This window comes from Panthera onca, chromosome A3 (assembly GCF_046562875.1).
Source record: "Panthera onca isolate mPanOnc1 chromosome A3, mPanOnc1 haplotype 2, whole genome shotgun sequence".
Lineage (NCBI taxonomy): Eukaryota > Metazoa > Chordata > Mammalia > Carnivora > Felidae > Panthera > Panthera onca.
The window spans coordinates 136519448-136541861 of NC_138341.1; the positions used below are offsets into that span (position 1 = coordinate 136519448).

At 56.9% G+C, this 22414-nt stretch overlaps 1 protein-coding gene across 5 annotated transcripts in view; it reads left to right on the plus strand.

Moving 5' to 3' along the window:
- The window catches only part of PHACTR3 (phosphatase and actin regulator 3), a 214898-nt gene that overhangs the window by 158059 nt on the left and 34425 nt on the right, over nt 1-22414 (plus strand). For all 5 annotated transcript variants that reach the window (XM_060621361.3, XM_060621356.3, XM_060621370.3 and 2 more), the window contains one exon: nt 14586-14739. In XM_060621361.3, the coding sequence (XP_060477344.1) occupies nt 14586-14739 (154 nt within the window). The remainder of the gene's footprint in view (nt 1-14585; nt 14740-22414) is intronic.

A 22414-nucleotide genomic window follows, 5' to 3' on the forward strand; every position in this document is an offset into this window, starting at 1 on the left:
AGAAAGTGCCAAGGAAAGTAATCTTCGAAAGTGTTGGGGTGCCCGAGTTTCTCCTGGATCCGTAGAGATTGCGCCTACTTTGTACTTGTTACAAAGTTCGGGAGAACAGTGCTACTGTAGTTCTTTCCTGTTGCTTCTTTCCTAAGCAGATCTGGAAAGAAACAGCTATTTGCCAGGGTCCAGGACTAACCGGGAGGGCAGAGCCTCCCTGCCGCGGTCCCAGGGCCGGGGAGCGAGGGCAGCTGTGGCCACCTGGCCCAGCACAGGTGGGTGAGAGCATCTCCCGCAGGTGCCCAGACCCGCAGAGGGAGGGCTTGTGTGTTTGCGTGTGTGAGAGAGAGACCGAGAGAGAGAATTCTGTGTGCGTCTGGATCCCTGTCCCCGGGCTTGATGCACCACGTCTGGTCTGTTTCCTGTTTCAGGCAGTGTGGTGAGCGCATCTCTGGAAGGAAGTCCTGGAAGGAAATGCCAGGTCGATACGCCTGTGCCTTTTGCACGTCGACCGGGGGTGGGAAGCCTGGGTGAGGGCTGTGTGAACTCCCCTCTCCAGGCAGAGCAGGGAGCCCCCAGTCCCCCCACTGCCTTCAGCACCCTTTCCTGGGGAGGGAGGCGAGAGGAGGGCTGGGAAACCGCCCAATCGGAAGGGATTGAGGAAGTTGTTACAGTTTCTTACTGTTCTGCTTTTCAGAATGGGCCTGTTTGCTTTTATCATTTGCGAACAGACAAAGGCTGTTTGTGAAAAGGTCCCCTGCCTGCCTTGAGGACTCAGTCACACTGAGCAGGTGCCAAGTGAACCTGACAGAGCCCAAACCAGGGAGCAGACCCTAGGGCTAGGAGCAGGATGGGTGGGGGGCGGATGTCACGGGGTTGGCAGAGGAGTTTGCTGTGGGTTTGAAGAACGAAGAAGAACTTGCCAGGCGTGTGCAGTGTCTCTGAGACTCGGCAGAGGTGGGCACATTCAGGAAGCTGGTGGGGCTGCCTGGGATCCGGGTGTGCGCATGAGGGAGGGTCTTACTCTCTATCACTTTTCCCAGTCCCCGGGTAACCCGACAAGGCTAAGGACACCAGCCGTGGGGTCACTAGCCAATATTGCTAATGGCAAAAAAAAAAAAAAAAAAAAAAGACCCTATTTGTCAAATTGCATCTGTTTTGGAAAGTCAGTAAATAAACAGCAAGCACCTGGACCCCAAGTGGAGTGAGTCTTGAGGGGACCCTGACAACTCACCCCAGGGAGCTGGGATTGGAGGAAGTGATCCCTGAGCGGCTGTGGGGCGGCTCCCACACCTGCCAGATCCTTCTCCCTCCCGAACTGCATCACCTTGGGGGGGGGGGGGGGACAGTTCTGGGAGCTCTGTGACCTGCTACCAGGACTGGCCCCTTGAACTCCTTTGTCCTGAGCAGATGAGGGAGACACAGGGTCCGTGACGGTCTTGTGAATCCAAATGATAATTCGAACCGAGACAGGACCGCTGTGGTCAGCTCCATAGGTGGTGACGGTCAGGGGCCAGGCTTCCCCCTGAGGATGGGGCGCCTATCAAACACCGCTCAGTGGGAGCATGACCAGATTGGCATTTGGAACCTACAGTGTAAAGAGAAGTTCATAAAGTTTTCTGATGGTGCACCCCAGTAGCAGAGGGCAAAACAGTCCACCCCGGATATATGTATGTTATTTGTAAACTATATGAGTGGTATGATGTGAGTATATTGTAAACGTCATAAAATGTACACAGAAATGGTAAGGAAGGGGCGCCTGGGGGGCTCAGTCGGTTGGGCGTCTGACTTCGGCTCAGGTTGTGACCTCGCGGTTCGTGGGTTCGAGCCCCGCATCGGGCTCTGTGCTGACAGCTCAGAGCCTGGAGCCCGCTTCGGATTCCGTGTCTCTCCCTCTCTCTGCCCCTCCCCTGCTCACACTCTGTCTCTTCCCGCAGCCTGACCTACGGAATCCTGGGAAGGAGGCCCAGAAGCTGGCAGGTCCCTGAGCGCACAAGTGTGCGTGTTGGGGGAGGGCTGGGGGGTGACTGTGATGCACTTGATCCAGAGTTCATCCTTGATGTGAAATAGTGTAAGAACTAGAATTTTTTTTTAAAAGCTTTTACAAATGCTTTTGTTGTTTATTCAACAAGTACTATACGTCCCAGCTCTGGGCCAAGCGTTTTAAGGATAAACCAGACTGTCCCGGGGGCTCCTGGCTAAAGTTGAAAAGCTGCCTATCGGCAGAAAGGAAGGAGTCAGAGAAGGGGGCGTGTCTGGGTGGGAAATCCCAGGACCCTGGGCCGGGCTTGGGTGGACTTGGGTGTGGGGAGAGGGGAGGGTGAGCACTTCCTGCTCTGGCAGAGCTGGAAGAAGGGGTGATGCCCTGCGGGCTCCAGGACCCTCTCCTGGGGGTCACGTTTAGTGAAAAGCAAAAGCTGAGATGTAGTGTGTTCGTTGAATCCTGTTTTAAATGTAGCAGAGGGCGTGTGAAAAGCTGCTCGCGATGGATCCTGTGAAGTCACCTGTGCGGAGTTAGGACTCCCCTGCCCTCCCCAGGGGCCAGGCCCCTTCACAGAGCGAGCGCCTGCTCCCTGCCCGAATGGCACCGGCCATTCCCCCCCACGGACACTAGGTGGCGCTGCAGATGGTAGCTTGGGCAGGTGCTCTGGAGGCCCGGCCTTTGGGACGACCTGGTGGCCTCTGTGGTGGAGGCTCAGGTGTGGGTGAATCTTGCTGGGCACCGAGCAGCGCTGTGGGGGAGGGGCTCACAGACCCAGTGATGGCCCACGGCAGCCGAGCCGTATTTTCTCGGAGCCGTCACTTCCCGCCGGGTGGTTCGCCAGGCTGTCACCACCTGGTCCCCGTGGCAGCCTCATGAGGGTATTGTCCCGTTTTGACGGAGGCAAAGAGGGGAAGGAAGGAGCCACTTGGAGCACCGCTCCCTCTCGTGTCTTGCTGGGAGCGTCACTCTGTCCTCCATCGGCAAACTCCCGCTGTGCTGTGAACAAGGAGGTGCGGCCAGGCCCCGCCTACAGCCAGCCCACAGCAGGCGGGGGAGGGAGGACCCCCTCGATGCAATTTCAGGATTGAGGGATGAGTCCCGGGATGTGCACAAGCCAAGGACGTGTGCGATTTCTCCTCCCTGAAGCCTCCACTCTCGGGCCGGCTTGTGCCCTAAAATGCTCTGACGCGCGTCCCATCCTGGAGGAAATGCATCAAAACTGTGGACCCACTGGTCCTGACCCCGCTTCAGAGAGGCGTCCAGGCTGTGTCAGGATGCGGGCAACGGGAGGAAGGTGGGAGAGGGGCTGCGAGGAGGGCCCTGGTCCGGCGAGGGGGGGCCTGCAGAGGGAGGCTAACAGGGTATACCAGTTGGCTCGGGCTGTGGTAACGGGATGCCAGAGACGGGGCGGCTTAGACATCACGTATTTCTCTCTTCACAGCTCTGGAGGCTGGAGGTCTGAGATGTGGTTTATGCTGAGGGCCCCCTCCTGGCTTGCAGATAGCCACCTCCTCACCGTGTCCTCCCGTGACCTTTCCTCTGTGTGCACAAGGGGAGGCCTGGAAACTTCTGTGTCTCCTCTAAGGACACCAGTCTGATCAGATCGGGGCCCCGCCTTTACACTCTCTTAACTTTAATCCCCTCCAGAGGCCCTGTCTGCTGACACAGGCACATATCCGGGCAGGGCTTCAGCCGTGAATTTTGAGGGGGGCTCCATTCAGTCCGTAGTGCTGAGATGGGGGGGCAGGGGGCACTAAGTCAGGAGAGGTTGGCCAGAGCGGGAGGGTGGGGGTGGGGGGAGGCTGCTAGCTCAGAATTCAGGGGAGAGGAGGGGTCCCCTGCACTAGGAACTCACAAGAGGAGGAGACTTGCCCAGCTCATCATCAACCAGGGACCTCACAGTCCCTCAAGAGCATTTATTAAACACCTTCTGCATGCGTGGTGAGCGAAGCCAAGTGCCACTGGGGGGACACAAGTGAGCGTGTGCACCTGGGTGATCTTCGGGGCCACGTGGTCTTGTTTTCCTCACTCCCTCTTCATCCCCTCCTTCCGGTGAAACCCAAGTGGCACATGACCTTTCTGTTCGCTCATACGGGTCTCCAAGCATCATGCAGTCTAAGTCCCACACTCCATTTGGTTCAGAAATCCGAATATCCTTCCCATGTGATGATCAAGGCTTCTAGGTGATTCCCTGTCTCGCCTGCCCTTCCCCCACAGCCCTCGTCCCCATCCCCCAGCGGGGGCCGGTCCACTGCAGCAGGATGGCCCTGGGCTCTCAGCTGTCATTGGCCGCTCAGACCCTGGCATGCATGGCCTCGGGGGTCACGTTTGTTAGAGCCTCAGTTTCCCTCAGAAGGACGTGGTATCCTCGCTTGGACAGTTAGAGAACCCGAGACCCTTCGGGGCCCAGACGAGGATGGAGCCGCAGAGACATGGAAAGGATACGGGTCAGAGATCAGAGTTTTGGGGACCTGTTAGTCTCCTCTCCCTGCCGCCATAACACATCGCCGTACTTGGCGTTTTTGAATAAGAGGAATTTACTATCTCACAATCCTGAGGGTCTCACTTGGTTAGAATCATAAGGTCAGCCGGCTCTGTCTTCTAAAGACACCAGGGGAAGATCTGCTTCCTTCCCTTCCCAGCTTCTGATGCTGCCACGTTCCGGGTCTTGCGGTCCCGCCTCCGTCTTCAAAGCCAGCAGTGGCTAGTGGTGACTTTCTCACGTCTCGTCACTCTGATGCTGACTCTCCTGCCCCCTTCTTCCACCAATAAGGACCCTGTTGATTACATTGGCTGCCGGCTTCTCTCCCCACCTAAGGGTCCTTTGTCACATCTGCAAAGTCGCTTTGCCGGGTAGGGTCACGTATTCGTAGTTTCTGGGGTCAGGAAGTGGACAGCTAGATAAGGCAGGACACCCTCGAGCTCCTCGTTGTGACCGGCACCCGTGCTCCTCCCTGAGACCAGGCTTGGCCCTGGGGACGTGGAAACACGGGATCCACACGACTGCAGCACTAGCTCACGTGTGAGGCACACGCCGGAAAACGTGTTCTTGCTGGGGAAGGTCGTCAGCCCAGGATGCCGGTCTCTGGGTTCCCCCATCAGGCTGAGAAATCTTAGGAAGTGCTGTCTCCTTTTGAACAAGATAGAGGAGAAGGAGGAGGAAGAAGTAGTTCTAGAAGGCAGGCTGCTCCACCGCGTGCTTTCTGGGAAGGCACGGCAGGAATTCGGGCCCCGTGGACGAGAGCGGCGGACTTCCTAACCTGCGGCCCCGAGGCGGGAGGAGAGGGGCATCCAGACAGCCCCCTCTGTGTGTGGTCCCCGTGCTCACCGGTCTCCAGACTCGCTCTGCGTGACCCCGGCCCCCCCGCCCCCAGCTCCCTCCCTGCTTCCTTGGCTCTCTGCTCCCTCAGTTCCTGTGCCTGCCCCGCCACACATGTGGGTGTGCCACCAGCTCCCTGCCTGTCCCTCTCTAGCTCACCCGCACACGCTGTCCCCACAGCCTCTCCCTGTACGCGGCGGGGCTCCGTGGCGCTGAAGCCCCCTGTGTCCGTCTGTCCTCTGCTCGTGTCCCCGTCGATGCCCTGACCTCCCCCTGACTCCACAAGCACCGAAGCCAACGCCGTCCCCTCAACCCGGAAACCTGCCCGCCCTCCTGGGCCTCCATTCTCTGTGGATGTCCTGGCCGTGTTTCTAGATGTTCGAGCCGCGGCATTTTCCTCCTCCCCTTCCCCGTCTCCCCCTAACACAGTCATCTGTTGAGTCAGGAGATGTGAGCCACACGCTGTGTCCTGCCTGGGTGTGGGGTCAGGTGGAGAGATGGGCAGGAGTGAGTCTGAGACTCCAAGACTCTGGGAGTCCAACTGAAGCATTTCTAAGGCATCGCTGTTGTTTTTAGAAGGGGTCCGGCCCTGACCCTTCTGGCCCGGACAGAGCAGTGCGGGGGGCCACTGTGTGGGGCCCTGAACGGCAGGCAGAGCAGGGCGGTCATCCTTGGAAGACGGGAGATGCGCAGAGTGAGCCCTGCACTGATTGTCCGGCTGTCCGCCCGGGCGTCTTCCTGTGCAGGTGCAGGGAGATGGCCTCACTGAGATGAGGAGAGTGGAGAGGGTGCTTCTGGGCTGTCGAAGCAGCTGGAATTTGTAGGACAGGGAATTCGAAAAGAGCGAGCGATGCTAACTAATCTGGATGTAAATTTTAAAATATAAAAAATAAAAAAAAAAAAAGAAAAGAGTGAGCTGTGCAAAGGGGGTCCTCAGACACTTGCAAGGGGATTGAGTGGGTCAAGGCCAGGGTGCTCCCCAGCAGGCAGAGATCCGTGAGGCTCGGCAGAGGTCACCTAAGGGAGTGAGGATGGAACCATGATGCTGTAGGTCGGGGGTGCAGGGGGACCCAGCCCAGTCCACGGAGAGCCCTGGATGTTGACGCTGGAGGTCGGGGGGTGCAGGGGGACCCAGCCCAGTCCACAGAGAGCCCTGGATGTTGACGCTGGAGGTCGGGGGGTGCAGGGGGACCCAGCCCAGTCCACAGAGAGCCCTGGATGTTGGCGCTGGAGGTCAGGGGGGTGCAGGGGGACCCAGCCCAGTCCACAGAGAGCCCTGGATGTTGGCGCTGGAGGTCAGGGGGGTGCAGGTCGGGGGGTGCAGGGGGACCCAGCCCAGTCCACGGAGAGCCCTGGATGTTGACGCTGGAGGTCGGGGGGTGCAGGGGGACCCAGCCCAGTCCACAGAGAGCCCTGGATGTTGGCGCTGGAGGTCAGGGGGGTGCAGGGGGACCCAGCCCAGTCCACGGAGAGCCCTGGATGTTGACGCTGGAGGTCGGGGGGTGCAGGGGGACCCAGCCCAGTCCACGGAGAGCCCTGGATGTTGGCGCTGGAGGTCAGGGGGGTGCAGGGGGACCCAGCCCAGTCCACGGAGAGCCCTGGATGTTGACGCTGGAGGTCGGGGGGTGCAGGGGGACCCAGCCCAGTCCACGGAGAGCCCTGGATGAATACAACGGATGGTCTCTTGAAAGTCCAGAGAGACTGAGTCTTAGGAGCAGGGAGCGTGTCATGAAGGACCACGTTCAAAACCAGAATAGATTCGCAGCTGCCAGAAGTGTTTTCAGGGTCTTGAAGGACAAGATGGAGGAACAGATGGAGAGTCGTAGCAGAGAAGCAGAAACTATAAGGGAGCCGAATGCAAATTGTAGACAGAAAAGATACAGTGGCTGAAATGGAAATTTCACAGCCAATTGAAAAGGGCCCCACAGTGTCAGCTTCTCGTGCGAGACAGGCTGGGGGGCCGTTCTCACGCAGGGGCTCGTGAACCAGGACCTGGGGCGGGCGGGGGACCCCTGGCATCCTCGTCTCTCTCCTGGCACCCAGCCCTCCTTGCGCCCCCTTTTCCGCCCCCTGCCACTCAGATGCCAACGCTTCCCGCACGCCAGCTCCTGCGGGCCGAGCCCGGCGGGCCCCAGGATGGCCGGTTCCGGCTGGGAAGCGGCTGCATTAGCGGCAGGAGGCGGTGCGTCCTCGGAGCTCAGACTTGTGCATCCCCGTGATTACAGCCTCAGGATCAGTTCCAACGTGGGACTGATTGAGAAAAAGCTTTCTCATGGCTGGCTTGTCTGTCTGTCGCCGCGGAGCCTCTCAGCCATATGTTCGTATGTATCCACGGCCCCATTTATGTGTCGTCCTCCTTCCCAGGAAGGCACGGAGACGGTGGCTCTGGTGGCAGCAGCAGGCCAGGCAAGCAGGGCGGGTGGGGGGACGAAAACCTGTCAGAGATACAATCAGCCCCACTTTGGCTCAGGAATCCCCCTCCCGGGGACTGGGGGGATGGGAGCATTGACCCCTGTGCTGGGGGGACAGAGGGAGGACAGTCCCTGCAGCTGTGGCCAGAGGACCAAAAGGAACACCTGTGTGTCCGTTCCGGGGGGTTATGCGACCGTCACTCTCTGGGACAGTTGGTGGCCCTTAAAGGCCAGGAGCCGGACTGAAGCACCCTGATCTGGAACCGGAGCCCAACGTGTGAGCGAGGCAGGTGCGTGTGCGGTGTGGTTCCACTTCTGTAAGACGGAAGAGCGAAGTCAGAGTAAGTGGTTAGTTGTAGAGAAGTAGGCGTGGAAGTAAGGCTCCTAGAACATAGCAGTGGTTTCTTCTGGAGGGGAGACGTGGGCGGAAAGGGCGCCCTCCCTCCCTACCGCTGCTTTGGGCTTAAGCTGTCTGCAGGTACCTGTTCTTTTTGGAGCTGAGGGAACAGACTTGTGGGAGCCGGAAGGCAGCCAGGTGGCTCTCTGCTCTCCGCTGTGACCTGGGACAGCTCCTGTGTCTGTGAGCCTCGTGGTCCCTCTGGTGCCTCCCCTCGTGGGTGGCTGGGGCCTGGTGGGCCCCCTCCGGCTCCGACAGTCGGGGCGAGCTCCCTGTAGGTGCAGGGTGGTCCCCTGAGGTCATCGGACGGGTTTTCTTTAAGCGTGTCGATGTCGTGAATTATCTGGATTGCTTTCCAAATGTTAAGCCACCTTGCACCCCTGTCAGTCATGGTATCGTTGTCATTTTTACAAATCCTCGGATTTGATTCGCAAAAACTATTTATAATTTTACACCCATGTTCGTGGGGTTGTCAGTCTTTAATTTTTCTTTGATTCAAATATCTTTTCTGGTTTTAACATCACTGTGAATTCTAGTTTCGTAGCAGGGGTTTTAAAGTCCCCCCCCCCCCCCCCCCCCGGTCTTTCAACTTGCTGAAATAACTTATGCAGAATTGGATTACTTAGTACATGCTTCATTGTCAATGTTTGCCTCTGGGCCCGCAGGCGTTTTTGTCTGGCGGGAGGGGGGAAGCGTTTTAACTACAGATTTTATTTCTTTAATAGATAAAAGTCTATTCCGGTTTTGTATTTTTTTTTTTTTTCTTGAGTGAGCCTTGGTAGATGGTATAGAATCAGATGGAGAGCCCACTCGTCTTCCTGATGTTGGTAATTTCTCTGTCTCCCTCTCTTTCTCTTTCTCTCCGCCCCCCCCCCCCCCCCCCCAATCAGTTTGGCTAAAGTTCTATCAATTCTGTTGCTCCTCTCAAAGAACCAGCTTTTGGTTTCAAGGATTTCCTTCATCGTTTTTGTATTTTCAGTTTTCACTGCTTTCTTTTTTTTTTAACGTTTATTTTTGAAGGAGAGAGAGACAGAGTGTGAGTGAGTTAGGGGCAGAGAGACAGGGAGACACAGCATCCGAAGCAGGCTCCGGGCTCCGAGCCGTCAGCACAGAGCCCGACGTGGGGCTCGAACTCAGGGACTGCGAGATCGTGACCTGAGCCGAGGTCGGACGCTCAACCGACTGGGCCACCCAGGCGCCCCCGGTTTTCACTGCTTTCTGCTCTGATCTTTATTATTCCTTCTGCTTCTTTGGGTTTAATTGGCTCGTCTCTCTCTAGTGTCTAAAGATGGAACATGAGGGCACCGATTTGAAGGCTTTCTTCTTTTTGGAGATAGGTATTCAATGATGTAAAATCTCCCCCAACACCATTTTGATATATTGTATTTTTTATTTGCTTCACAATACTTTCTAATTTCCCTTTTGATTTCTTCTTGGGACTATGGGTTAGTCAGAAGATTTTTTTTTAATTTAGTTTCCAAAGATGGGGGTACTTTTCTAGAGAGCTTTTTGTCACCAATTCCCAGTTTTATTTCACTCTAATCAGAGAGTGTGTTTTCTGCGACGGGAGGGAGCACTTTCACACGTATGGGGACCTGCCTCTAAGCGTGTGTGTGGTTTTCTGGCAGCCGCCGTGCACACACGTGGGAAGAGAGCGTGTGTCCCGGGCAGGGTTTTTCTAAATGTCAAGCAGGTCCCGTGGCCGGTTAGTGGCTCTCATGTCTTCCACTCCCTTGCACTTCGCCTTCCTTGTTCTATCGCTTCCTCAGGAGAGGTCTTGAGATCTTCAACAGCACCTTGAGGTTTCTCTGTTTCTTCTCTCAGTCTGTCAGGTGTCGCGTTTCGGTTTTGAACCTCTCAACAGGTTCACAAATCTTTAGCACTGGTCCGTCCTCCGGATGAAGCCGTCCCTTTAGCACTCTGAGATCGCCCTTGATCCCTGAGAAGGTTCTTGGCTCAGAAATCTACCTTGCGTGATGTTCACGAGTGCCTTTGGCTTTCCTTCGATGGGTTCAGAGCTGTGCGTCTTTCCCCTCGTATCTGTTGGTGTCTTTATAGTCAAAGTATGTGTTTTGTGGGCAGCATAGAGTTGGGTCTTGCTTTGTTACCCATCTGAGAGTTTTTGCCTTCCAGGAGGGTATTCAGACTATTTGTGCTGAATGCAGCTCTTAGGTTTAAATTGTTTTCTTAACTTTATTTATTTTGAGAGCGAGAGAGAGAGAGCAAGCGAGGGAGGGGCAGAAAGAGAGAGAAAAATCCCAAGCAGGCTCCTCACTGTCAGTGCAGAGCCTGACATGGGGCTTGAACTCACAAACCGTGAGCTCATGACCTGAGCCGAAGTTTGAGGTGCCTGATAGGGACTGGGGGGCGGGGGCGGGGGACGTCCTGAAGGAAGCCTGGAAAGCAAGCCTGGAGTACAGGAGAGGAGGTGAGACCACGTATGGAAATCCCGAGCCGTTAGCAGTCGGGCCTTAGTGTCTCATGGGACAGAGGAGGTCATGTGGGGAACAGGTGTGGACAGAGGGTCCTGGGACACACGGACATGTAGAGGTGGGGAGACGTCAAGGAGCCAGCAAAGGAGACTGAAGCGGGGCCATCAAGGTGGGAGGACAGCCGACCGGAGTGGTGGCTTATGGGGAAAGGGAAGGGAGCCTTTCACAAAGAAGGGAGTGCCGACCACCTCTGGGTCTCCAAAGGCACCCTCTGCCCCACTGGGGTAGGTAATAGGAGCTGACGAGACAGGGGCCTGGGGCACACTGGCAGTTCCATACCTGCTGGTGTGCCCACGAGCAGGTGCGTGCAAGGCTGCCTCCTGCCTGCTGAGCCAGGGCCCTCGCAGTGCCACCCAGCGCTGTCCCGGCCACTGTGGCACCAGGGGACAGGCAGCATCACCCCACCCTACCTCCTCTGCCCCGCCTGTCTGCTGCACATTGGAAAGGCACCCCCAACATTCACCAGAGTCAAATTAGATCTGGTACCATCAGACTTCTAATTTACTTAAGTTTTTGGCTTCTACGTTGATTTTTTTTTTTTTTTTTTTTTTTTTAGTTTTTGCCAATAACTCCATAGGGTGTTAGGCAGGACCGGTCTGAAGGTAGATGAGAGTCTTGCCCTTGGAAAGACAGTGTTGGTTCCCACAGATGAACCCAGGGAAAAGACATTTTGAGGCAGGTGAGCTCTGACCACATCCAGAAGCCAGCCTTGCCCGTGGGGACTTTGGGGGAGCCAGCAGACAAGTCAGATGGTGGCAGTTCTCTGGGAGCGAGAAAACGAGTGTTTTCCCTCCGCTGACTGCCAGGCGGCCGGTCTCCGCCGAGATCTGCACACTCTCAGAGTTCAAGACCACCGCAGGGCTGGAGGGGAGGAGCATGTTACCGTAGACCGAGTGAGACCCTCTCACAGAGACTCAGCCTCCTCCTCTTGGATGAACTTGCCCTGTGTGGCTGCGGCCGTGGGTTATGTACAGAGTTCTGGAAAAGGTGACCCTGACCATTTTTTCCAGTTGTTGCTTTTATGGAGGAGAGAGTTTCTCTACTATCTTTCCTGATGTTGCTCAACAGTGTTCTTTCTCTTTAAATAATTATTCATTTTCATCTAAGGAAATTATGATAAAAAAACACAATACCAAAAAGCAAAATTAGTACAGAAAATGATGAATTCTTGACCTCCCTGGGCCAATTATAATGTCATATGTACTTAAAATTTCGGCACCTACACATCTACAGACACGTTTCTGGGGATGGCACACACACATCCGTACCCCTGCTGTCGTCAGCAGCATCCCGTGGATGCCTTTCTGGCACTCAGTGACCTACATGCCACCATTGTCGATGGGTCTGCGGAGGCTCATGGTACATACGATGTGCCATCATCTGACAGGTGTCATCCTGGGTATCTTGGTTTATTTAATTTCTTGCTTTCATAAATGATGCTGGGCGAGCACCCTTGTATCTGGTTTTCTGTGCTTGTCCCACTTTTCTGTGTCAAAACAGGGAAACCGGTGCGTCTGGGGGCATCTGGGGAGGGAGGACTGCTTGCCTCCCACGGTCGGGACAGAAAGGTTTCCTGACCTCGGGTCCTCAGCCTCACATCTTCTCCGAGTCAGACCGCTCTGGGATGTGTGCTCGTTCAGAGCGATTCTGGGGGCGCCTGGGTGGCCCAGTCAGTTGAGTGTCTGATTCTTGATTTCACCTCAGGCCACGATCTCACGGTTGGTGGGATCGAGCCCCACGTGGGGCTCTGCGCTGACAGGGTGGAGCCTGCTTGGGATTCTCTCTCTTCCTCTCTCTTTGCCCCTCCCCTGCTTGTGTTCTTTGTGTCTTTGTCTCTCTCTCAAAATAAATAAACATTAGGGGCGCCTGGGTGGCCCAGTTGGTTAAGCGTCCGACTTTGGCTCAGGTCATGATCTCACAGTTTGTGGGTTCAAGCCCCGTGTCGGGCTCTGTGCTGACAGCTCGGAGCCTGCTTGGGATTCTGTCTCCTTCTCTCTTTGCCCTTCTCCCACTTGCTCTCCGTATCTTTCGCAAAATAAATAATAAAAAAATACTAAAAGTAAATAAATGAGCATTAAAACAACAACAAAAAACCCAAATTGACCCAATTGAAGGTTGGGTGGGAGTGCTGGCCGGATTCGTGGAAAGCCTCATTTGGAAGCTATTTGGAAATTTCCTTTGTTGACTTCTCAGTAACAAAACCTAGTAACCTCCTGACACGCTAGAGAAGACCTGATACCAGGCTCTAAGTTTTCGTTGTGTCCCTACTGTGTGCCCGTGCCGTGCCCGGAGAGGCTGGGAGAACGGCTTGCTTGTTCCCGGCACCGGGACTTTATGTGGAGCGAATTCTCATTTCCATCTGGAAATCTCTGATGAAGGTTCTTTTTCTCAGTTAAGAACAAATACGATTAAAGTTTGTAATAAGCCCAAGACATTTGCCATGGGCTTAAAAAGACTTTCGTTATCAAAAGCTTAAAAGATTAAACCACACTCAGTGTGGTTTCATAGTTGAGCATACTCTGGGTCTCTGAAAATGGCAATCCCTTCTTGCCGCGTATTAGACCCTTGACATTCATGAAGGATTTGTCCCGAGACCTTTGAGATGCCCTTAATTCGTGAATGCCACCAAAGCTGTCAGTTTCCCCTGGAACACACAGTAAAGACTAACCGAAAAATGCACGTGACTCCTTCAGGCTCTTTGTGATCCTATAAATGTAGGACTCTAGCCATTTATAAAGCTATTAAAACAAATTCAGGCTAGAGCCCTCGCTGGAATGGTTTGGGGAGCCATTATGTTCCTCTTTCTCTATAAAGCATAGCAAACAAGCTCATATTAGAAATTCAAACCTCAGCGGAGCCCCCTATTTTTGTGTCTTACTTTGTCCCCAACTTCTGTGAAACTGTCACGTTCTGAGACTCATTTCTGGCTTTGTACCCCCGTCTTCGACGCTAGGCGTCGGCTTTCTCGGGGAGCCATTTTTCTTGGCCTCCACCCAGGGGGTGTTGGGGGATGGTCTGAACCCCCGGATTGAAATCCATGTCCTGGTAAAGCTGCAGAACTGCCACCTGCAGTTACCTGCCAGGGGCGGGGGGCAGGGGGGTGTCTCATTCAGAAACTCACCGACTCCGCACATCACCGTTTCCCAGCATACCATCCTTCTCTGCCTGTGAACACCGCCGAGCCCACTTCTCTTAATTTAGACATCCCATCCTCTAAGATCTTACTCGCACCCGGATGTTGGCTGAGCCCGGGCGTGTGTGGAAATAAAGATCAGCCTCAGCCTGGGGACCCGGAGTCAGCCCATCCTTTCCTTCGCTCCGTGTTCGTTGGTAACATGCTGTGTCAGCGCTGTTCCGGGGCCCGCGGAGGGCACGCTGCTGTTGACCTCAAAGTCTGGTGAAGGAGACGATAAATTGACGGACGGGGAAGAGCTCAGATCCAGGGGGAGTTCACGGTGTGGTGTCGTGGTGATTGGAGTCCCCGCGGGCCCCTTTGAGAAGGACGGAGGCTGGCTGTGGGGACAGGGCTGGCTGTGGACGGTCCAGCAGAGCCGGGTGGCCTGTGGGGGGCAGACCTGCTCCGACGGCCCCGGGGTAGGCTGCTCTCGGGACTGGGGAAGCGGGGAGAGTGGACCCTGAGGGGAAAGGGGAGGGGAGGGGACCGCCATGGGAAGTAACTGTAGGTTATGGCCCAGACTCAGAAGGAAGCCTGAGTGCCGTTCATAGTCACCCTGGGGGAACAGGTCTGCCCCTGGAGGTCCTCTGTGATCGATCGCCCACCCGTGGAACGCATGGCCCACAGGCGGTGACATCACTCTCTCCCGGTATCGCCCCCGTGCCCGTCCGAAGGCGCCACAAGCTGACAGACGCATCCCCGTTGCCCCGGTGCAGACTCCTTCGAGCAGCAGGGGGGCGGCTAGGTCGGCAGGCCAGCACCCGACTAATACCTGTGTCCTTGTCCCTTCCCTCCCGTCCCTCCGGCGGCTCCCAGGAACACTGCCGAGAAAATGCAAGAAGGAGCTCTTGGCGGTGAAGCTACGGAATCGGCCCAGCAAGCAGGAATTGGAAGACCGGAACATTTTCCCCAGGAGGACTGACGAAGAGAGACAGGAAATCCGGCAGCAGATTGAGATGAAACTCTCCAAGTAAGTAGTGGCTTGTCGCCTCAGGCAGAGGTGGGGGGCGGGGGGCGGGGGGGGGCCCCCTCGCAGCCCGCACCCCGCTGAGGCCCTGTCTTCCCTGCCCTGCGCCGTCTCAGGGCTCCCAGACGGGGCTCTGACCGCGACTTCTCGCCTCGCCACTGTCCACGCTGGGGACCGGACAGTCCTTTGTCCTGGGGGCCGTCCTTGTCTTCACGCCTGACATCCTCCTGTGACAGTCAGAACTGTCCCCGCACATCTCCACCTACCTGTGCGGGCGGGGGGGGGGGGGGCACATCGCCCCCAGCAGAGAGCACCGGTCTGTAGAGGGCAAGCGAGCCCCCTGAAGGAGTGAAGGGGCCACGGCTGGGAGGGGCTGTGACAGCGTGGGCAGGACATGCCTTGTGGGCGTCCCGGACCTGGGGGAGAGGCTCTGTTTTCGCCTCCACCAGGCCACCTTCCTGCAGGAATGTGCATCCCGTATTGCCAGATCGCCTAAGTTTTTCAAGGAAAGCTGGAATCTACTGGGGGGACAGTACGTGCACCAAGTTGAGCCCATCTGCTGTCTGGCTGTGACCCAGAGCCACGAGTGAGCGCCCTCTGCTTTACAGCCCCCAGGCGTCCCCTAGGGCGGTCACTAGGGTTGGCTGTGTGATGGGCCCGGACAGCGTGGAGCTGTGGGTCTTTGTGGCTGGGATCTGCCGGGGTCCAGGGATGCGCCCTGGGACAGGATGCTTTGTTACCAGTAGGGGGACAGGCTGTGACCGCGTGGTGGGCCCAGCATTGGAGGACTTTCTAGGTTGCTCCCCAAAAACCAGGGGCCAGAGCACACGGGGCAGTCCCGCTCTCACCGGCGGCCCCTGCCACGAAGCTGGCCCAGAGCAGCTGAACATGAACCACAGGGCTTTTGTGGGAATCAGGCCCTTCGAGCCTTCTGGATCGTAGCCCCAGGATTGGGGGTGCGGGTGTCAGAAAGGACGTATTAACGGGGCTCGGGCACACACCTGTTGCCATCTCCCTGACCTCCCTGCTGCACCTTCTGGAGTATGGCCTGGGCGGGGCTGGGCTTGGAGGGACAGGGTCCCGGACTCCCTCAGCCTACCCGTTCCCCCTTTAACCCTCAGAAACTGGTCCTGCAGAGCAGGAAGGGATGGCATCCCGATGGTGGACCCGCTGTCCCCGTGCCTCACCCTCGATTTGCCCTTGACGGGCGCTTCTCACTGACCCCTGCACCCAGGTCAGCTGCGGGGACCACGGGAACATGCAGGTTCCGATGAAGCAGGTCTGCAGCGGCCCTGGGGGTCTGTGTTTAGACAAGCGCCAGGGGACGCCAGTGCCGCTGGTCTGTGGGCCACCCTCAGCGTCTTCCAGCCTCGGTAGCCTTGACACTTGGGGCCGGGTGAGTTTGTGGTGGGGTGTCCTGGGCAGGCTAGGACGTTTAGCAGCAACACTGGCTTCCGCCCGGTGGGGGGGAGGGGTTACTCCTATCTTGCTCCCACCCACCCAGCTGTGACAGCCAGAAATGCCTCGAGACATTATCGAGTGTCCCCTGGGGGACAGAATCGTCCCGGTCAAGAAGCACTGATCTGAAGGTCAACTTGGACTTCTTCCCCCCGGGGGTCTTTCCTCTGCCTGAGGCACGGGGCTCTTTGGGTGGCTCAGCCCTTGTTCCGCTCTGCACCAGGGAGCGTGGGCCCCGGTGAGCCCATCTTCCGCTGAAATCCCTCACTGAATGTTGTCGGGGGGGAGGGCGGGGAATGTGCAGACCCCAGGTGCTAGGATTCTCTGTGCCTCGGTTTTCTCACCTGTAAAATGGGGTGATAGCAGCTGCCAGGCCCATGGCAGAGGAGGGACCGGCTCAGCAGGGCACAGGGGCCCCAAGCTGGGGTCCTAGACACTTGGAGTCACACACACAGACCTGGGTTCAAATTCCACTCTGCGCTGATGTCCGGGGTGACCTTACCCCTGTCCGGGTCTTATTTTCTCATCTTTAAGGTGGGATGCTGACCTTCCAAGGTCATCGTCTGTTTCTGGGAGATCCCGTAAGGAAGGCGTGTTACACAGCACCTGCCCCTCGGCAGGTTGGGCTGCTGACCTCTGCGAGCTGGGGCCTCTTCCTGCGTCATCTCTAAGCCTTGTGGCCAACGGTGTCTGTGACACAGACCGCTCTCAAGGTGTCTGGTGGCTACTTGGGGCTCAGGAACCCCACGGGGAAGCTTCTTAAAATACAGATTGATGGGGCGCCTGGGGGGCTCAGTCGGTTGAGCGTCCGACTTCGGCTCAGGTCATGATCTCTCAGTCTTTGGGTTCCAGGCCCACGTCGGGCTCTGTGCCGACGGCTCGGAGCCTGGAGCCTGTTCGGATTCTGTGTCTCCCTCTCTCTCTGCCCCTCCCCTGCTCACACGCTGTCTCTCTCTCTCCGTCAAAAATAAATAAACGTGAAAAAAAATTAAAAAAAAAAATACAGATTGGTGAGCCCCGTCCAGACCCGAGACCGGAACAGTCTAACAAGTTGCCTGGTATGGGTGGGCTGAGGCAAGCCACCAGTGTGAGCCCGTATTAGCGGATCGAATGAGGCTGTGATGCCCCTCAAGCCCTTATCGTTGCATCTGGGTCACGCGTCAAGGACTTAATTTACTCGTGTGAGGGGCCCTGGGCAGCGGAGATCGCTCCTGTCAGCTCGCGCCTTCCTGCAGAGCCACGGCCTCAGACCTCTTCCTGTGTGGCTGAACTGCCCCCCCTCCCCCCGCCCCCGTGCTTGGTCCCCCTGCTTGGTGTGGGGCAGATGCCGGAGGAACACGCACGGGAGGGAGCGGGGAGGGAAGCCTAGGAAGCAGATGCATGAACCCCTCGGGAGGGGTCCAGCTATCACAGACGGGGAGGAGGCCTGGACCGGCGGAGGGGACCCCTGTGGACACAGGGCCCCAGACCAAGGTCTGCCCCTGCTGCCGGGGGGTGTCCCAGAGGCCCCCTGAGGAGAGGGGTCTGGACCAGCATTTCCGAGAGAGATGGCAGGTGTCGGGTGTGAGCGGTTGTCCGAGGTGCAGCTTGGGCCCGGTTGTGGGGCCCCGAGGCCTTTCCTCCTGGGTGTTGCAAGGCCCCTTTTGGGGTCGCGGCTGTAGTCACCGTGCTGTGCCGGAGGCCTCTTGAGTGAGGGGAACCTGAGGGCACGGGCACAGCCACGTCCACGGCCACGTGGGGTGTCGCCATGCCTGGCCTCAGCTGTGCTACAGGCGCCGTGGGCGGGCCATGGGGTGTCCAGACCTCACCCACGGCAGGCAGGGAGGTTCTTGTACCCCTCTGGGGAGCTGCTGGTACAGTGGAAAAAATGTCAGACCGTGGGCCAGGGAGGCAGTGGGGACAGTCTCCACGTCCTGGGATGATTTGGGGACTTGGTGCCACCACCCGGGGACTTTGATGGCCGTTGCCTCAGTGGAGCCCTGACTGCCTGTGCCTGTGGGCCGGGCTCCCGGCCCCGCAGTGGGGCCGCAGGCCGCTGGGGTCCGGCTCCCGGGCGCCGGGGCTATAGTCCCAGCACTGACTGACCCCGGGCCGCCGTGGACGTCTAGCTCCAGCGTTTCACGTGAATGGGACAGTCTGTGCTTCCCGAACGGCAGGCACCGTTGAGGGGGCTTCTCGGTCTGCGGCCCCCTGAGTGCCTGACGACCTTCAGTTTCCTTTCACTCACCCTGGCCTCAGCCTCATCAGTGATAGCCTTGAGTCCCATGTTCTCGTTCCATGTTTTTTCTTTTTTAAGTAAAGGAGAAGAGATTTCCTAACTCTTCACCTGGGTAGGGGGTGCGGTGGGGGTGGTTCTGAGCCTCAAATGAGAAGCCACAGGGAGGGGGGTGTGCGTCCTGAATAAAGTCTCCTGCAGGTGTGCTGGAATGATCTCCCCCCCCCCCCCCCCGCCCCCAGTATTTATTTTGAGAGGAGAAGGTGGGGGCAAAGGAGGGGCAGAGAGAGGGGAAGAGAGAGAATCCCGAGCAGGCTCCAAGCCGTCAACGTGGAGTCCAACATAGCACTCGATCTCACAGACCGTGAGATCATCACCTGGGCCGAAATGAAGAGTTGGCTGCTTAACCGGCTGAGCCACCCAGGTGCCCCTGGAATGGGCTGTCTTGGCCCTCTCTCCGCCACGTCTTTGTGGCCTTCCCCTTTCCGTTGGTGCGCCGGCCACGTTCACGCAGTCCTACACTCAGCAGGTATTTGCCGAATAGCTGTGACGTGCCCGACACGCTGCTGGGCGTGAGGTGTCCCAGCAGCCAAGACGGAGGTAGTCTGTGCCCTGTGGGCCTTACTGTACCTGAGTTTGCTGCAGGCATGGCTGGATCCAGATGCTCCTACGGCGCTGACAGGAGTTGGTCTACTTCTGATCCTTGGCTTGGCTGTGCTCCGTGTGGCTTCATTCTCTGGCTATTTTGCTCCACATCCTGGTCCAGGAAGCTCCAGGCTTACCTCTATATGGGAGCCCGTCCCTGAAGCGATCACCTTGACCAAAGGGACGGAAGGGGCTCCCTGGACACGTTTAGATCACATGCTCATCACTGAACCGATCACCGTGGCCGAGGGAACATGCTCATTAATCAAGCTTGGCTTGCGTAGCTGCTGGTTTCCTCGATGGGATGTGCACTTGCGTGAGGGTTGGTCTTCTGTTTCTCTTATTTCTGGTGAGATTGGACGTGTTTTCAGTGTTTGTTGGCTCCTTGGTTGTTTCTTCTTTTCATGAACTTCACCTGCAGGTTTCTTTGTGTTAATGATTTTAGGAGTTTGCTTTGGAAATTGTGGCTTCGACTCCTTCCTCAGTTTGGAGAGTTACACAGCCGTTCTCTGGGGCTCGTGTTTTCATTTAGGTCATACTTCCCTGTGTGCAGAAGTATTTCATTGTAAGGTCGTTGGATTACCAGTCATACTCCTTGGGCATCAGCGGGCTTTTCTGTCAGGGGCCAGCAAGTCAATGCTTCCCGCTTTGTGGACCCTACAGTGTCTGTTGTAACAACACGACTGTGCTACTGTAGCACTAACGTGGGCTCAGCCCGTGTGGAATGAGTGCGTGTGGCGTTGTGCCGAGGAGAAAACTGTATTTACAAATGTAGATAGCGGCCCGTGGGACAGAGTTTGCCGACCTCCGATACACTTTATGGTTCTGCTGTTTGTGTCATGTTTAAAAAATCCCTCCCTACCCAGAGGTACAGAATAAACTTACTTTTTTTTTTTAAATGTTTATTTATTTTTTTGAGAGAGAGACAGAGAGAGAGGGGGACACAGAATCCGAAGCGGGCTCCAGGCTCTGAGCTGTCAGCGCACAGCCCGACGCGGGGCTCAAACTCACACACCGCGAGATCGTGACCTGAGCCGAAGTCAATGCTTGACCGACAGCCCCCCAGGTGCCTCAAGAATGGAGTCACTTATTGTACTATTTTTGCACCTGCCTTCTAGTTCTGCCAAATGATAATGGTTTTCTATGTAATAAACAGACCAGGTTCTCTTTCAAAATAGAGTATTACGTGAATTGATCTGAAGGGAAAATAGTAAACAGTGGTGGTATATACGTGGTTCAAAACCAGGACAAAATCATCATGAGGACACTTGGTGTAAGAGAAGTCCAGGCCACCCCCTCCCCCGCCCCACCCCACCCCTGCCTGTGGGTGCAGGAGGGGAGGTGGGAGGAGGCGGGGGCCAGAAACCAGCCTGAGGGCCTGGAAGGCCCCCAGTTTCGAGGAACCCGAAATACATGTCCTGGACCGGGTTTCCTCCCTTACTCGCTGAGTCTGTCACGCATCTTAAACCTTGGACTAGAACGGAGGAGCACCTGTGACTTTTGTCACCAGGTTTACAAACAGAAAAGCAACCCGGGACCCAGAGAGGGAGGCAGCTGAGAAGTCGCATCCGCATCCGGGAGGAGGGTCAGCTGCTGTCTCCCCACAGACACGGTTTAATTGGATCCCTTTGTCTTTGTTTTGCCTCCTTGCGGGGTCTTTGCGCCATCACTTGCTGAATAATTCAGCCCTGGTTGCCATGGCAACGTGCCCTCCACCGAAGCAGCCTGAAGCGCGATGGGTGTTTTTGTTTTGTTTTATTTTCTTTAATTTCCAGACCTTTAATGGTTTCTCTTCCGGGCGCTCCCAGGGCTGTCGCGGGTGAAGTGGCCGCTGTCCCCGGCTCCCTGGCACAGGCACCTGCCGGGTGCCGGGTGTGGGGGCTCCGCGAGGTGGGGGGCATCTCTCCAGACGGGAGCCCAGCTCACCTCTGTGAGTGACCCTGTCAGTGACTCCGCCACATTTAAGGACCCCCCAGCCCTCGCGTGTCACACAGTAGGCGTGTTCTGGACATGATGCCCACAGGCGCGGAGTGTTGTGCGCACGGTGTAAGGGGAGTGACGGTTAAGGACGCCCGCGCGCTTTCAGTTTTAAGTGCTGGCCCCGGGCAGTAAGTGTCACTTACTTTCCCTCTTTTGATTCAGTCTCGCAGGAACCCGGGAGGATGGGTCTTCTTTCCACTTTACAGAGGAGAAAACTAAGCCTTTCCAAGAAGTTAGGGGACTCGCCCAGGACGGCACAGCCGGGAGGCAGGGTGGGCGCCCTGGAACCACACCCGGGCTCAGGGGAGGCCTTCTGCCGGAGCGCTGCCTCACCTGCTTCGGGCTTTGCACGGTCTAATGTTGGCTTGGCTCCCATCACCGTGCGTTCTGGCCTCCGGCCAACACGTCCGGCCTCTGGGCTCCCAGTCCTTCCTGCCTGTGTCCGGGAGGGGGGGGGGCACAGAGATGATGCAAAGTGTCCCCTGGTGCGGAGCAGTGGGGGTGAGTGAAGGTGTCCAGAAAGGGCCCCTTAGCCGCACATAGGCTTTGGGGAACCGGGGCCAGGCGGGCTCGATCCCTGCCTCACTGTCACAGCGGTGGGAGTCGGGCAAGGGCCGCCTCTGGGTCCCCTCCTGCCTGCATATGGAGACCGCGGCAGCACCCCTGGGGCTCCTGGGGAGGTTCTAGGTTAGTCCTTGAAAGAACGTAATAGTGTATCCCTGGCAGGAGGCGCTCAGGGAGACAGAGCTGCTGCTGGCAGGAGCTTGGCTGGGACACACCTGGGTTGTTTGTCACCTGTCACCTCCATAGAGGAGGAGGCCACCCGGCGGGCCGCACTGAGGCTTGAGTGGAGGCCGTAGAAGCCTCTACAGGTCGGGGAGCAGCCCCGCATCCTTGTTAATGATGACGCGATCGTTGTTCTCGTTTGTTCTCATTTGTGACTGTCGTGTGACCCGCCTGGAGACAGGGGCCTGAGTGCTGCACGAACTTTCTATTAAGTGTCCCGTGGGGGTGGGGGTGGGGTTCTCCGCTCTGGGGCTGTGTTGTGAGCAGCTGATTAAGGCTCAGTGATGTCCTTCGGGACTTGGTCCTTAGCATGCCACCACGGGAGTTAAATGCTCCTCGTCGTGTCCCTTTGTACATTTCGTTCTGCATCCGGAACAGGCTGCCGCCACTCAGCCTCCATGGAAACAAGTTCGCGGGAAAAAAAGAGTCGTGCACAGCTGCCCCCACCCACCATGGTCACCTCGAAACCTGCAGAATTTTAGGGAAGACGCGGGATGCTGTTTTGTTTTTTAAATTTTTTTAACGTTTATTTGTTTTTGAGAGAGAGAGAGAAACAGAGCATGAGCAGCGGAGGGGTAGAGAGAGAGGGAGACA